Source organism: Dendrobates tinctorius, unplaced genomic scaffold, assembly GCF_039654945.1.
Source record: "Dendrobates tinctorius isolate UK_male_01 unplaced genomic scaffold, ASM3965494v1 ptg000003l, whole genome shotgun sequence".
Lineage (NCBI taxonomy): Eukaryota > Metazoa > Chordata > Amphibia > Anura > Dendrobatidae > Dendrobates > Dendrobates tinctorius.
Window position 1 is genome coordinate 95,367,148 of NW_027361671.1, and position 18,411 is coordinate 95,385,558.

An 18,411-nucleotide genomic window follows, 5' to 3' on the forward strand; every position below is an offset into this window, starting at 1 on the left:
AATATAAAACCAGTTACTAATATACAGTGGGTACGGAAAGTATTCAGACCCCTTTAAATTTTTCACTCTTCTATCACTTAGGAAAAAGTAATATTAAAATCATCAGCTGCCTTCACATGTGAGCTTGCTGCCTCTCCATGCTTGACGACAAAGAGGATGCTGGGGCTCTATTTATAATGATCTAACCATCCCCAACTGGATTTGAATGACTTTCCCTAGCCTGTTCATGTTCCCACTGTCTGCTGCACCAAATCTCTGTAAATGTCTTGTGCCTTCTCACAGATGATGATCGTGGTCATGGTATCTTCTGTTTCTCCATCAATCACACCAACAATAATTTTTCCATCTGTTTATGGACAGTGGTCCGGAGCTTTGAAATAATCTTGACTGCCTTGACTGGCTTCATAGCCTTTATTGACTCCTTTTGCTTCAAAATCATACATATTGCAGAAGTTTCTACGATCATACTGCCTCGCCAAGTCGACAACTCGCATACCTTACTCATGTTTTTCGATTATTTCTTGCTTTATATCCAAGGACATGATCCTTTTCTTCTCAGCGCTGGCACTCACTTTCTTAGAAAAACAAAGAAAGACAAACATGCTATAAGTACAGTGATCAGCAAATAATCATAATTTTCATTTATTGATAAAACTGCAACAAAAGTTAAAAACATTTCAAAAGTCAAACATGACATAGAAATATACAGAAGCCCGTAATAGGGCTAAATCCCTGTCAGTCAGATGACCAAGAATGACCAAGAACAGAATGATACAATAGCATCAAAATGCACTAACAAATAGACATAATAATGAGAAAAGGATCAAGGAAAAAAATTATATAAAAGATATTTACATATTGAGTCAGCACTGTAAATCTGAAAATAAATAAAAAAAGCAAGTAGCAAAGGGCTATGTATAAATATAGCAAATATTGACCCTAAAGCCAACACTCACATAATAGTGAGGTATGAGAAAGTGATCGGGCAACTCATTTTCTTAAGACCCATGGTCGAAGAACGAAGCAACAACAACGAAAGAGATGCTTGCACGGCAGGATGTCCAAGTGGTAAGTGACGTAAGCTTGCTTGCTTGTAACTCAGATCTCGGCTCGCATCATAAAACAAAAAATTTGACTGAGCGACGGCTCATGTCTTATAAAATTCGTAAATAGATGCACTTGTTAGTCGATTTATTACTTTATGGGAAACATGGTCTGGAGGTGTTTATTGACTTCTTTGAGAGAATGTCCTGGGTATGCTCTTGAGAAGAGATCACGGTGCATGGAGAGGGTGAGCTGTGAGAGTAACCTATAAGCTTGCATTTGGTGTTATTTATACCGTATATTGGTGATATCTTTCCTAGTAATACTGCCAGTGATGACCATGAGAATACTGCTGAACATGATCTCTACAGAAAAGGAATTGGCAGCATATGATGAGCTTCAGTGGAACATTACAAAATTTCAAGATGTCTTTTAAACACATGTATAGTATAGATATATGAAAAATAAAAAAGAATCAAAAAATATTTCCTCATATGATTATTTTCTTCACAAGGTATAATTCAAAAATAATAAAAATAATAGCAGATCTGCATAACTTAATTAGCTCAATATCAAACATCAATAATTATTTGCACCTTACGATATCAAATATTATTTGCACCATTAGAAATCAGTCTCCAACCTAAAATTGGCTCCTGAATTGAAGTTTTAATATTCTACTACACCCTTTTATCCTTTTATAATATATCACCATTATTAATAATATAAACATACATTATTGCTCATCTTTCCAGCCGTCTCTGCTGCTCAATGCCCATCGTCTGGTCCACTGTGCCTCCGCAATATCACATCTTTGCTCCAGTGTTTACTTGTGGACTTTTGGTCTTTTGGTCTTGAGTCAGCCATGGACTGTGAACTTCGGGGCCTGCACCAAACTAGATATGCAATGTAATGGAGGTGTGGAGGTAGGATAGCATGAAGGCAGCAGGGGTGGCAGGTTTTTTTTTTTACCTTGTCATGACCCTTTAAAATTCATGCCACAGCTGGCGCCATTTAATTAAATTTGCTCTTAGCGAATTACAAAAAAAAAGTATTTTCAAGAATGTTGTTTTTTTTGTAAATTTGAGTAGGATTCAATTCCACTCAAATAAATTTGCCTATCTATAATTGGCAGTTTTTTCTTTTATCATTGCATACATTTATATTATTATTATTGCTATTATTATTATTATTTTTATTATTTGATATACTTTAGCTTTTTTATTATAACTTGTTTTCCAGAATGGAATCCTCATTAGTTGATCTTGTTAACTTACATCATTGGGGTCCTGTCTTGACCAATAACATCATCTGTATGAAGTTTGTATGTTCTCCCTCACCTAGTATAGACTTGCAAAAATTGATCTGAGGCTGTGTGCCCACGTAGCGATCTTTAAGCGTTTTTGCCGCGATTTTTGGTGCGAAAAAGCAGCGAAAACGTTTAAAAATCGTGTACAGAACGCCCCCCATGCATTCCTATGGCATTCCACACATGCTGTGCTAATGCTGCGCTTTTTACCGCGGCGGAATCGCATCGCGGAAAAAAACGCAGCATGCTCATTCTTTTGTGCGGAATCGCAAAGAATTGCCGCGATTCCGCACCCATAGGAATGCATGAGAATCACTTACTTCCCGCATGTGGCTATGCCCACCATGCGGGAAGTTAAGCGTCTCATGTGCGGATGGTACCCACGGTGTGGAGGAGAGGAAACTGTCCTCCAGGCCCTGGGTACCATACCCCTGTAAAAAAAAGAATAAAAAATAAAAAATCGGGGTATATTTACCTTCCGGCGTCCCGCGCTGCATTCCCGGCCTAAGCGTTCCCAGTAATGCCTTGCGGCACGGTCCAGTGATGACGTAGTCTCGCGTGACTCTAGCAGTCTCGCGAGATCGCTATAGTAACGTGAGACCAACGTCATCACAGGTCTCGCAAGCCATTACTGGGAACGCTGAGGCCTGGGAATGCAGCGCGGGATGCCGGAAGGTAAATATACACCGATTGTTTTATTTTTTTTAGCATTTTAACATTCTATCTTTTACTATTGATGCCACATAGGCGGCCTCAATAGTAAAAACCTGGTCACACTTGTCAAACACTATGTTTGACGAGTGTGACCAACCTGTCAATCACTTTCCAAGCGATGCTTCAAATCGCTTGGAAAGTGCTTGAATATCGCACACGAAAATCACGGCAAAATCGCGATCATAATCGCGGTGAAATCGCGCTGAAAAAAACGCGCGATTTCTGGGAAGGAGTCCGGTTTTTGGTGTGCGTTTTAACACGCAACGTGGGCACATAGCCTGAGTGCATGAGATAAGAAATATAAATAGTGAGCTCCACTCAGGGCAAATTTTTCTTGTAACTGGGGCTGTCAAAGCTTGGCCAGTTATAGGAGAAATTGCTCTGATACTGCCATAGTTGTCATAATTAGGGCTGTGTTGGGTCTTATCAAACCTAGTAGCCTATTCACCATACAGTTATCCAGCGATCACATGATCATCTAAAAGAGGCAGTGGTAATCCAAGAGGTCTGTCTAACTCTGCTGCACCTTCTATTTGCAGAGTTGTGGGCAGCTACTGTGTTTTTAACAGCCACACCGGAGACAAGAATCGTTGTCTATTAAAGACTTAAGATGAATATTATGAAATAATTAAATGCAAGTTATTCATTGTGTAATAAAAAGTTGTGCAATTCTCTAACATACTTTTTGAATATGACTGTCTCTGGCACCGATCCATCAAGAAAAAATGCAATTCCCCCATTGGTTTGTGGGGTTTGATTTCACAGCATTCATCTTGCAGTAAAAATGACCTGGCCGTATTAGTCTTCATGTCTATCATGGTTATGCTGATTCATAACTTATAATGTTTCTTTAATGTCTTAGTGGTTAAAAATATTGAGAACGTTGTAAAAAAAAAGTTTTGTTTGTCTCACCATTTACTGGGACCTGTAGCTTGTTGTTTTTCCCATTAATGGAGCTGTATGAGGGCTTGCTTTTTACAAACTCAAATTACGTTTAGAGCTTGTGCAGACAACTGTAATAGTTGGACAAGTGCTATAGGTCTTGTCTCAAGCCAAGTACCTTTTGTCTACCATAAGACCAGGGTAGGATTGTATCCAGTATTAGAAAAAAATTAAGTGTCCATTAAATTATTGCAATCAGACGAGCAGAAATGCTGTAAAACTGTAAGAAAACTCTAAAACTTTGCCTCAATTCCTTACGTGCCTTCCATAATTTAAAACAACAAATAAAGAAACAAGCAAAAAAAACCCACTTACCTTCTTCACCGATGCTGCTCCAGCGATATCAGTGCTGTTATTACATGACAATATGACATGTGACCACTGCATCCAATCAGCGGCCATTAATTGGATGCAGCTTTTGAGTGTTCTATCAGAGAGAATGTATGCTCTGATGAAATAGTGAAGGCTGCGGCCAATCAGCGACTGCTGCTTGGTTGCAGTGATTACATGTCATAATAATGTCACGTCACCACTGGGAATCTCAGGAATTACGGTAAGTATGATTAGGTTTTTTATTTTATGTTGGGTATCTAAGCAATTAAGATGGCTTTGCTAGTAGTAAACAACCTCTTCAGTGTATTAAATATATTAGAAAATGATATCACTTTCATTGCAAAAAATGTGAATTTGGTCAGAATCAGTAAAACTACAAACATTCTGAGCTGTTCCTTTGCAATGATATGAAAATGCGGATGTAAGGGAGTCTTGAGAGTGAAAATGGTTTTATGATGGAGACCACAAAGGAAGTGAGATCATAGTGGCAGTATGTCCATACATACAAAGGAAATACAGAGTACTGTCACATATCTTACCATACATTCTTGGGCTAAAGCAGACAGTGACATTACCCAATTATACACTTCTGTATCCTCCAAGACAAGACTTCAGAATAGTTAGAATGTGGACACATCTGGAGTGATGTCAACACTTAAACCTGATGGTTATTGTCTGGTAAGGAAATTTTACTATCAAATATTGTAGCATAACATAGAATAATGTTATAGCATCATTTATAAAATTTTAGCACAATGGAAAGTCTTTGAATTGTTCACATTGTTATTTAATTAACTCCTTTATGACAAGGACATTTTCCTTTTTTGCGCTTTCATTTTTTACTCTCTTCCAAGTGTTATAACTTTTTTTTTTAAATTGTCCATCAACAAAGACAAATGGGTGTTTGTTTTTTTGCTGGATGATTTGTAGTTTTTAATAACACCATTCAGCCTATCATGCAATGTACTGAAAAATGGGGAAAAAAATTCTGTGTATGCAAATATGGTGAAAACATGCAATTCCCCCATTGTTTTTTGGGTTTTATTTTCACAGCAATCATTATGCAGTGAAAATGACCTGGCAGAATGAGTATTCATGTCAGAATGAGCATGCCAATTTCAAACTTATAATTTTTTTTAATGTTTTAAAGGTCAAAATATTAAGAACTTTGTAAAATAAAGTTTTGCTTGTCTCACCATTTTCTGATACCTTTACATTTAACTTGCTTTAAAGGCCTGTGCAGATGACCGTAATAATCGGACGTGTGCTATCCTTCATTTTAACGGGTATTACTCTTCACTATGCTAGTGTATGAGGCTGCGCACATGTCTAATTTTATCTTCAGACAGAGCCAGTCTGAGGAAAAAAAATCACTGTATGCCCGAGTTTGAACCAATATTTGGATCACATTCGGCCATGCAAGTCAATGAATGCGCTGGAAACCATTGGATTGTACTCTCATGACACAATGGAGAAGGTGGAGAATCAGAGTGTGATTTTGATAATCAACCCATATCTCTCGGATAAGTGACTATATGGTTGTTTGCACCTATCCTTACATTGGTATATACATAAGATGTGTTGATCTTTTTTACTTTTATATTTGTGGAGATTACAGCACTTAAAAAAACACATTTTCATATTTCATTTTTTTTCCAGTATTTAACGCATGGTTAAAATAATTTCACATCTTCATAGATCGGACTTTTACAAATGCTAATATGTTTTTCATATTTCTTTAGTTTTTAAATAGTAAAATGGGGGTGCTTTAAACTTTTATTTTCATTTAATTTTTAAAAAAATCTTTATATATTTTTATTTTTTTTTTCATTTATTTTTCCTCATTCTGATTGTGAGATTTGAACTTGTGATTGTTTGATGGCTCATACTAGACACTGTAGTATATGATGAAATTTGTGGTTGTCAAATGAAGCTCAGTTTTACACATCTATCTCTGCTTCTGAACCATTCTCTGTTGCTTTCCCATATTGTCGCTTCCCTTTGCTGTGCTCCACATCCAGCTTTACAAGTTGTGTGTCTCAATTACATCATCATCTTAGGCTTTTTATGGTCCAGTTAAACACATCCCTATGTGTTAAGAGCTCCTTGTGTTTGGACCCTGCCAACATCCAGATTCAACTGCCATTATCTCCTCAGATATCTGTGATGTCTTCCTGAGGAAGCGAGTGATGCGAAATGCGTGTTGGGGTAGTGGGCAGTGTAGTGGTGGATATTGCTATGGATAATTACCTGCTTTGATATGCCTACTATTACTATACAGTCATATGTTAAAGTTTGGGCACCCCTATTAATGTTAATCTTTTTTCTTTATAACAATTTTGTTTTTTGCAACAGCTATTTCAGTTTCATATATCTAATAACTGATGGACTCAGTTATATTTCTGGATTCAAATGAGGTTTACTGTACTAACAGAAAATGTGCAATCTGCATGTAAACAAAATTTGACCGGTGCAAAAGTATGGGCACCTCAACATAAAAGTGACTTTAATATTTCGTAGATCCTCCTTTTGCAAAAATAACAGCCTCTAGTCGCTTCCTGTAGCTATTAATGAGTTCCTGGATGAAGGTATTTGTGACCATTCCTGTTTACAAAACAATTCCAGTTCAGTTAAGTTTGATGGTGGCCGAGCATGGACAGGCCGCTTCAAATCATCCCACAGATGTTCAATGATATTCAGGTCTGGGGACTGGGATGGCCATTCCAGAACATTGTAATTGTTCCTCTGCATGAATGCCTGAGTAGATTTGCAGCGGTGTTTTGGATCATTGTCTTGCTGAAATATCCATCCCCTGCGTAACTTCAACTTCGTCACTGATTCTTGCACATTATTGTCAAGAATCTGCTTATACTGAGTTGAATCCATGCGACCCTCAACTTTAACAAGATTCCCGGTGCCGGCATTGGCCACACAGCCCCAAAGCATGATGGAACCTCCACCAAATTTTACTGTGGGTAGCAAGTGTTTTTCTTGGAATGCTGTGTTTTTTAGCCTCCATGCATAACGCCTTTTTGTATGACCAAACAACTCAATCTTTGTTTCATCAGTTCACAGGACCTTCTTCCAAAATGTAACTGACTTGTCCAAATGTGCTTTTGCATACCTCAGGCGACTCTGTTTGTTTCGTGCTTGCAGAAACGGCTTCTTTCGCATCACTCTCCCATACAGCTTCTCCTTGTGCAAAGTGCGCTGTATTGTTGACCGATGCACAGTGACACCATCTGCAGCAAGATGATGCTGCAGGTCTTTGGAGGTGGTCTGTGGATTGTCCTTGACTGTCACCATTCTTCTTCTCTGCCTTTCTGATATTTTTCTTGGCCTGCCACTTCTGGGCTTAACAAGAACTGTACCTGTGTTCTTCCATTTCCTTACTATGTTCCTCACAGTGGAAACTGACAGGTTAAATCTCTGAGACAACTTTTTGTATCCTTCCCCTGAAAAGCTATGTTGAATAATCTTTGTTTTCAGATCATTTGAGAGTTGTTTTGAGGAGCCCATGATGCCAATCTTCATAGGAGAATCAAATAAGAGAACTACTTGCAAGTGGCCACCTTAAATACCTTTTCTCATGATTTGATACACCTGGCTATGAAGTTCAAAGCTCAATGAGGTTACAAAACCAATTTAGTGCTTCAGGAAGTCAGTAAAAAGTAGTTAGGAGTGTTCAAATCAAGAAAATGATAAGGGTGCCCATACTTTTGCACCGGTCAAATTTTGTTTAAATGCAGATTGCACATTTTCTGTTCGTACAATAAACCTCATTTGAATCCAGAAATATAACTGAGTCCATCAGTTATTAGATATATGAAACTGAAATAGCTGTTGCAAAAACCAAAATTGTTATAAAGAAAAAAGGTTAACATTAATAGGGGTGCCCAAACTTTAACATATGACTGTATATGCATAGGCTCAACTTCATATTTGATATGCTTTTGTGGACATTACTATTGCAAATAATATAACTTGTTATGTACATATGCTAGCTTGTACCTAATATGTAATGTGGTTGTGCATATTGCTACGAGCAATCACTCATTATTACTGAAGAGCGGACGTGCTCGCATAGCATCCAAGTATCTTGGGCGTGCTCGTATATTATGTTTGCTTCCCTGTGGCTGCATGATTTGTGGCTGTTAGGCAATCCCCACCTGTGTTCAGGCTGTCTAACAACCACAACTCATGCAGCCGCGGGGACTCGAACATAATATACAAGAACACCCAAGATAATCGGATAGCAGATGTTATCCGAGCCCAATCCTCCATCACTACTCATTACTCATTATTTCACTTTTTGTATTAGTAAAGAGATAAAATCGTTTATTGGGACATCTCATGCATGGATGCAATTATACAACTGATGTATTACAAATTCTCTTTGATTAATAGGATATGGACCATCTGAATATCAATTGATATACATAATGTTATATACATAAAAAAATATGAAAATATTTTATGGAATGTGAAGCTAACATATTAATCTAAGAGACAATTTGATTGATATACAACAGATTGTCTTCAAACACTGCAACACCGCAGAAGAAATGCTAGCACAGTCTTCCAGTATCCGTTGTTTCAGATGCTGCACATCTCGTATCTTCACAGCATAGACAATTCCCTTCAGATGAGCCCAAAGATAAAAGTCTAAGGGGGTCATATTGGGAGACCTTGATGGCCATTCAACTGGCCCACGACGACCAATCCACTTTCCAGGAAACTGTTCATGTAGGAATGCTCAGATCTGACACCCATAATTGATGGTATGGTGTGGTATATGGGGTACAAAGATAGTGGGGCCATTCTTCATAAATGGAAATCTCAATGCTAATGGATATCTGAAATTGCTACATGATGATGTGTTGCCTTCTTTATGCACTGAAGATGGCACGTTCCCTGAGTTTTTCCAGCAAGATGGTGAACCTCCGCATTATGGGTGTCAGGTCCGAGCATTCTTACAAGGAATCTGACCCCCTTAGACTAGCATTACTTCTGCGGTGTTGCTATCAGTGTGTCAAGAGTGGGAGAAGAGGGTTGCATTGACAATCCAACACAATGGACAGCACTTTGAACACATTTTATAAGTGGTCATAAACTTGTAAATAACTCATGAAAGAATAAAGTTACATTAAAACCAAGTACACTATTGTTTTTCTTGTGAAATTCTCAATAAGGTTGATGTGTCACATGACCCTCTTCACATTGAAAAAAATAAAGTTGGATCCAAAATGGCCTAATTCAAAATGGCCACCATGGCCACCAACCATCTTGAAAAGTTTCCCCCCTTTCATATACTAATGTGCCACAAATAGGAAGTTGATATCACCAACCATTCCCATTTTATTTAGGTGTATCCATATAAATGGCCCACCCTGTATATATATTTGTTATGAATCATGTATCATATACCATATTATGGAATCATGAGCAAATATAAAAGTTCAATCACAATGTATTGAGAGACAGTATGGTCCAGCCCCTCTCACCACTTTTTTATTAACCACTGATTAAGTTTTGGAACCACAATAATTATACTGCACAACAAATTTCAGGGAAGTTCTTGTTCCCTGAGAAAATGTTATTGTATCTTATAGATTTTGATATGCTGAACACGAATATGTGCTCCAAAAGTCTGTATCACATAAGGTTTTTAAGAAACAACAGTTTATAGTCTATGTTATGAGCATTATATTAGGTCCGTTATTCTGTATGGAGCGCCACATGGGATCCATTATTCGGACTGGCTCTGTAAGAAGCATTTCCAGGTCCTGGAGTGGCTTAGTCGGTCATCAGACCTGAACCCAATAAAAATCTTTGGAGGTAGCTGAAACTCCAATTTACTCATTGACAACCCCGAAACCTGAGAGATCTGGAGAAGATCTGTATGGAGGAGTAGGTCAAGAACTACAGGAAACGTCTGACCTCTGTAATTGTAAGCAAAGGTTTCTGTACTAAATATTAACTCTGTTTTTCTATTATATCACTTATTTCATTAAATAAAGTGTAAATTATGTAAAAATCTTACAATTTTATTTAGTATTATAGTAGTTATATTCTTGAACATAGGAGGCAGTATTATAGTCATTTTGTTGTTTCACTTAGGAGCAGAATTATAATAGCTATATTCATGTACATAGTGGCAATGTCATAATTAGAGTTGAGCGATACCGTCCGATACTTCAAAGTATCGTATCGGATGGTATCGGCCGATCTTTAAAAAAAGTATCGGTATCGCCGATTCCGATACCGGAAGTCCCATTCAAGTCTATGGGACTTCCGGTATCGGAATAAGAAAAACCCTTTCCTGCCCTTGTACAGCCTCTCTGGGGTCTGTACGGGCCTTTCGGGGGGCTGTGCCGGCCTGCCAGGGGGTCTGTGCAGGCTCCGGTGGTCTGTGCCGGCCTGCCGGTGGTCTGTGCAGGCTCCGGGGGGCTGTGCCGGCCTGGCGGGGGGCTGTGCCGGCTTGCCAGGGGGCTGTGCAGGCTCCGGGGGGCTGTGCCGGCCTGCCGGGGGGCTGTGCAGGCTCCGGGGGGCTGTGCAGGCATCGTCCGATGGGACTACAAGTCCCATCGGGCGATGCCTGCTACCATGACAGTGATTGACACATTAGCCAATGATGGGACAGTAGTAGTCCCATCATCCGGCTAATGTGTTAAATGTAAAAAAAAAAAAAAAAAAATTACATGCTACATACATACAACATGCATACTACATACATGCTACATTCATACTACATACTACATACATGCTACATTCATACTACATAAATACTACATGCAACATACATACTACATATATACTACATGCATGCTACATACATACTGCATGCTACATACATACTACATGCTACATACATAACACATATATACTACATGCATGCTACATACATACTACATGCTACATACTACATATATACTACATGCATGCTACATACTACATGCTACATACATACTACATATATACTACATGCATGCTACATACATACTGCATACTACATGCATGCTACATACATACTACATACATACTACATGCTACATACATACTACATATATACTACATACATACTACATACATACTACATGCATGCTACATGCATGCTACATACATACCACATACATAACACATATATACTACATGCATGCTACATACATACTACATACATACCATATACATACTACATGCATGCTACATACATACTACATGCATGCTACATACATACTACATGCTACATACATACTACATATATACTACATGCATGCTACATACATACTACATGCTACATACATACTACATATATACTACATGCATGCTACATACTACATGCATGCTACATACATACTACATGCATGCTACATACATACTACATGCATGCTACATACATACTACATGCTACATACATACTACATGCTACATACATACTACATATATACTACATGCATGCTACATACATACTACATGCTACATACATACTACATATATACTACATGCATGCTACATACTACATGCTACATGCATGCTACATACATACTACATGCATGCTACATACATACTACATGCATGCTACATACATACTACATGCTACATACATACCACATACATACTACATATATACTACATGCATGCTACATACATACTGCATGCTACATACATACTACATACATACTACATGCTACATACATACCACATATATACTACATACATACAATACATTCATACAATACATACATAGACATACAGTACATATAACATAGAGTAACATACTTACCAATACTTGTCACATTGTTCCCCGAAGCCATTGTCTTTTCCGGAATAAATATTAACATAACAAACCACAAAAATACTCACCCACGATCCGAAGCAGTCCACGAGTGTGTCCCACGACGATCTTGGGTAGAGAACTGCAGCATCAGCTGTTGCTGCCGTTCTCTACGGGCTGCAGGAATCCAATGACGGAAGGTAGGTATCCTTCCGCACTGTATTCCTCCGCCACTTAAAAAAAAAAAAAGTCCCTAGTCTCACTTTATGCCATTGCTGTGTGGGAAATTCCCACACAGCAATGGCATAAAGTGAGACTAGGGACTTTTTTTTTTTAAGTGGCGGAGGAATACAGTGCGGAAGGATACCTACCTTCCGTCATTGGATTCCTGCAGCCCGTAGAGAACGGCAGCATCATCTGATGCTGCCGTTCTCTACCCAAGATCGTCGTGGGACACACTCGTGGACTGCTTCGGATCGTGGGTGAGTATTTTTGTGGTTTGTTATGTTAATATTTATTCCGGAAAAGACAATGGCTTCGGGGAACAATGTGACAAGTATTGGTAAGTATGTTACTCTATGTTATATGTACTGTATGTCTATGTATGTATTGTATGAATGTATTGTATGTATGTAGTATATATGTGGTATGTATGTAGCATGTAGTATGTATGTAGTATGTATGTAGCATGCATGTAGCATGTAGTATGTATGTAGCATGCATGTAGTATATATGTAGTATGTATGTAGCATGCATGTAGTATATATGTAGCATGTATGTAGTATGTATGTGGTATGTATGTAGCATGTAGTATGTATGTAGCATGCATGTAGTATATATGTAGTATGTATGTAGCATGTAGTATGTATGTAGTATGTATGTAGTATGTATGTGGTATGTATGTAGCATGTAGTATGTATGTAGCATGCATGTAGTATATATGTAGTATGTATGTAGCATGTAGTATGTATGTGGTATGTATGTGGTATGTATGTGGTATGTATGTAGCATGTAGTATGTATGTAGCATGCATGTAGTATATATGTAGTATGTATGTAGTATGTATGTGGTATGTATGTAGCATGTAGTATGTATGTAGCATGCATGTAGCATGCATGTAGTATGTATGTAGCATGCATGTAGTATGTATGTAGCATGCATGTAGTATGTATGTAGTATGTATGTAGCATGCAGTATGTATGTAGCATGTATGTAGTATGTATGTAGCATGTAGTATGTATGTAGCATGCATGTAGTATATATGTAGTATGTATGTAGCATGCATGTAGTATGTATGTAGTATGTATGTAGCATGCAGTATGTATGTAGTATATATGTAGTATGTATGTAGCATGTAGTATGTATGTAGCATGCATGTAGTATGTATGTAGTATGTATGTAGCATGTATGTAGCATGCATGTAGTATGTATGTAGTATTTTTTTTTTTTTTTTTTAACATTTAACACATTAGCCGGATGATGGGACTACTACTGTCCCATCATTGGCTAATGTGTCAATCACTGTCATGGTAGCAGGCATCGCCCGATGGGACTTGTAGTCCCATCGGACGATGCTTGCACAGACCCCCGGACATCAGCACAGCCCCCCGGCAGGCCGGCACAGCCCCCCGGCAGGCCGGTACAGACCCCCACAGGGTGCACAGACCACCGGCAGGCCGGCACAGCCCCCCGGCAGGCCGGTACAGACCCCGGGCAGTCCACACAGCCCCCCGGCAGGCCGGCACAGCCCCCCGGCAGGCCGGCAGAGACCCCCGGAAGGCCCGAAATGACGGCGCATCATGATGCGCACACACCGCGCATCATGATGACGTCAGGCCGTCAATCAACTGAACTTCCGATTCCGATGCCGAATTCCGATATTGAAAAAATATCGGAAGTCGGTATCGGAATTCCGATACAGCAAGTATCGGCCGATACCCGATACTTGCGGTATCGGAATGCTCAACACTAGTCATAATAGAATTCCTGCACATAGGAGCAGTATTATAGTAATTATAGTCTTGTACATAGAGGCAGTATTATAGTATTTATACTCTTGTACATAGTGGCAGTGTTATAATAGTTATATTCCTGCACATAGAGGCAGTATTTTCATAATTATATTCTTGTACATAGGAGCAGTATTATAGTAGTTATATTCTTGTACATAGGAGCAGTATTATATAGTTATATTCCTGTATATAGGGGGCAGTATTATAGTAGTTATATCCTTGAACATTTGGGCAGTATTATAGTGGTTATATTCTTGTACATTGCAGACGGTATTATAGAAGTAATATTTTACATAGGGGCAGATTTATCATAGTTATATTCTTGTACATGGGGCCATATTATAGTAGTTATATTCTTTTATATATGGTCAGGGCTATAGTATATATTTATTTTATTTTACTCATTTATAGTAGTTATATTATTGTACATGGGGTCAGTATTATAGTAGCTATATTATTGTAAATTGGAGGCAGTATTATGGTAGTTATATTCTCACATATAGGAGGCAGAATTAGAGGAGTTATATTTTTGTACTTTTGGGCAGTATTATAGTAGCTATATTATTCTACATAGGGACAGTATTATATTAGTTATATTATTGTACATGAGGACAGTATTATAATAGTTATGTTATTCTACATAGGAAGTAGTATTATAATTGTTATATTCTTGCATATATGGTGCAGTATTATACTAGTTATATTCTTGTACATAGGAGGTGGTATAGTGGTATAATAGTAGTGATATTCTTATACTTAGGTGCAGTATTATAAGAAGTATATTCTTGTACATGGGGGCAATAGTTTTATAGTAGTTATGCTCTTGTTCATAAAGGAGCAGTGTTATTGTAGCTATATTCTTGTACATATAGGGCACTACTATGGTAGTTATATTCTTGTACATATAGGAGAGTATTATGGTAGTCATATTCTTGTACATAGGGGACAGTATTATATTAGCTATAATTTTGTACATAGGAGCAGTATTATAGTAGTTGTAATCTTGTACATAGGAACAGTATTGTAGTAGTTATATTCTTGCACATAGGAGCAGTATTATAGTAGTTATATTCTTGTACATAGGAGCATTATTATAGTAGTTATGTTCTTGTACATGAGGCAGTATTATATTAGGTATATTCTTGTACATAGATGGGCAGTTTTTAGAATTATAATAGAATATTATAATGTTTCGTATCATTTCTCAAAAACCTTATGTGATAGGAAAAATCTAAAGTCATTTCTGAAATCAGCATGAAAAAAATCAGGAACACAAAAAATTGTCCGAGGGACAAAACCTTCGTAACGCAGTGTTATTTGTATTTGAATTAAATAAAAGCTTGTAATTTTTTATTGAACTTTGACCCCTCTTTCTCTTTTTTTGGGATAATTGTTATGTGTTATAGCCAGGACCTGTCTCCAACAGCCGTGGTTGTAGCTGATCTCCATCCACAACTGTAATCTTGTTAAATGCTGCCATTAAACTCTGATAATGGCATTAACAGTGCATCACAATAGGTGAATGGCATTCTATGTGCCCATTGGCACTCCCTTGACATGGTCATAGGTTGCAGATAGGATGATATGATAGCTGAAAGTCTGTGGAAGACCTCCATTCCTGTCATTACAGAGCTCCCTAGAAAGGAAACCTGTGGCAGGTCTTCAAAGGAAACCATAATTATTAATATACAGTTGGAGCAACAGTGTAGTATTGCTGTATGCAGTCATGGCTGAATGTGTCGGCATCCTTGAATCTGCTCCAGAAAGGGAAGTATTTTTCCCTTAAAATTATTGTAATTACAGATGTTTTGTTATAAACATGTTCATTTCCTTTGTGTGTATTGGAACAACAAAAAAAACAGAGGAAAAAGGGCAAGTAGAACATAATTTGACACAAAACCCCCAAAAAGGGCAAGGCAAAATTGTTGGCATCTTTGCAAAGATGTAGTTAAACCACTTTTTTCAAGCATGTGATGCTCATTCAAACTCACCTGCGGCAAGTAACAAGGGCCAGAAAATCACACCTGAAACCAGATAAAAAGGGAGAAGACTCAATCTTTGTATTGTGTGTCTGTGTATGCCAAACTAAGCATGGAGCGCAATAAGAGGAAAAGAGAACTGTCTGATGACTTGAGAACCAAAATTGTTGAAAACTTTTAACAATCTCAGTGTTACAAGTGTTAGGCGTCGAGTTCCTGCAGCAGCTCAGGAGGAATCCAGAGCCTCACATTCTGCGGTCTCTCATTGTCTATCGACCGCAGAGGAGATTGCCCAGCAGTCTCAGTATTCCAGATGCTCTGCCCAGACTTGTTCTGTGGGTCTGGCTGTTGCTGCCACCTTTGGGTCAGCAATAGCAATGCAGGCAGCTTTGCAGCAAAACTCTCCAGAGGCTAAGTCCTCTCATCGCGCTACTGGGCATGCTCATGAGATGATCTCCCATTGGAGATCGGGAGTCACATGCTCAGGTCCTTCTCCTGATCTGATTGGTCCATCTCAGAGATCTGGAAGGTCCCGAAAGCGCACGGCTATAAAAGGTACGCATTGCCGCTCGGCCATGCGCTAGTATAGTCTCTAGTTGCTACTGTGTGAATGATGATGTATGCATGAACCTGCGAATGACTCATTAAGATCCCCTTCCTCTGATATTACGAGTGTGTATAGGGACTTAGCTTTAGAGTCTGCGCCAGCTAGTGGCAAGCTAAGAGCCACATAAGCATCCTCCACAGTGCTAGCATCCGACAGTGCGCCTGCTATCGGGCATTGTTGATTAGAGGCAGTGTCTATGACCAGTCTGCAGCTCCTCTTGGGTCCGCAGTTGCGACGCCGCATGCACAGTAGGTCTAGACGGACTCTGACCCTCTGCCTAGGGCCCAGCTCCTGTGACCATATACCGTGCGTGCACTTCTATGAGACCTGTGAGTCCAACAGGCTCCACATTTATGTTAATGTCTTAGGCGTCTCTGTGAAGCTAACAGAGTATGCCCAGCGCACACCGGGTGACGTCTAACCCGCGTGCCTCATAGCGTGTCTGCCATTATTTAGCAGCAGTGTTAACACCTTCTGCACGGTGGACTCCGAGCGGCGAACGCACTTTATTATTTAATTTATTTAGTGTGTTCCGCCGTTCCTAACAACAAATCAATCTCCAGAGATCTTCATGTTCCTTTTTGTATTTATTGTATTCCTATTGTGTATCCAGTGTCCCTGTCCATGCATGGTTCCTCTTCCCTGTCCATGAAGGGACGCTGGCAAACTCAGAGCCCTGGCCACTCGGCATGGTCCTTGGCATGCTCCCTTCTTCTCTCCTTCTGTAGTGCACTCTTCAATTTGAGGCAGAGTGCCTAATTTGTGCCAAATCCGGAATCCTCTGCTGTGACATCTTTCCTTCCCAGCTTCCAGGAATAGCCCCCATAGGTAATTGAAAAAATTTTTGGCACTCAACTTTTGCGATATGTGAAGGATTTTATTTGCAGTCACAAATATTAGACGTTTCGGCTATGACAATAAGCCTTCATCAGTACACTGCAAATTTGAGAAAATATATACATACAAAAAAATCAGACACTACTTATAGTACAGAAATACAAGAAAATTTTTTTTTAAACAATAGTAATCCAAAGAATGAAACTAAAATCAGTGCACAAGTGATTAGGGAGGACGGATTGAAGGTATTGAAGGAAGAGATTTCAAAAAGGTAAAAAAAAAAAAAAAAAAAAAAGGAAAAAACAAAATAAAACGAAAAAATGCAAACCTACCAAGACTGCTCATGTTCAAAGAATCATTGAATATCTAGGAAAAAAATGTGCGAGTATTAGTTGCCGTTGTAGTCATGAGTAAAAGACCGTGTTTAAGGTAAATCTGGGTTAGGTCTATATAACTCACTTGAATGAAGCACCACTCATGTGAAAAGTATGGGCCAAAATATCCACAACAAATCTGAAGATCTAAATGCAAATAATGTGTCATTAGGCATAGGAACTAGTTTAATGAATGTCCTATAAGTTCAATAAATGCTGAACTGACCTGGGGAGAAAATTGGAAGAAGGGACAATAATATAATATCCTCAGTATATGTATGTCATAAAGTGGAATCCCTTGAGAGGTCTAATGGAGCAAAACAAAACATCATAAGTATTGGTTTATGATCTGCCAAAAAGAGCATGATGTTAAGACTTACCAATCTCACACATGGGGTTAATATGTCAGCTATTGAAAGGAGACAGCTTCAGAAGTGTGTGAATAGCGGTCTGTAAGGTAAAAGTAACACAGGGGTTAATACCGCT

The 18,411-nt window shown here is 38.6% G+C and overlaps 1 protein-coding gene across 3 annotated transcripts in view; it reads left to right on the forward strand.

Moving 5' to 3' along the window:
* Positions 1–18,411, forward strand: part of LOC141074279 (chemerin-like receptor 1) — a 134,834-nt gene that overhangs the window by 30,160 nt on the left and 86,263 nt on the right. Inside the window, exon 1 of one of the 3 annotated variants that reach the window (XM_073561936.1) lies at positions 4,690–5,020. The exons of 1 other annotated variant lie outside the window; for it this stretch is intronic. In XM_073561936.1, coding sequence (XP_073418037.1) covers positions 4,988–5,020 — 33 coding nt within the window. In that variant the 5' untranslated portion in view covers positions 4,690–4,987. Of the gene's footprint in view, positions 1–4,689; positions 5,021–18,411 lie in introns of those variants that run through there. One more of the 3 variants, XM_073562004.1, reaches the window with a different exon arrangement.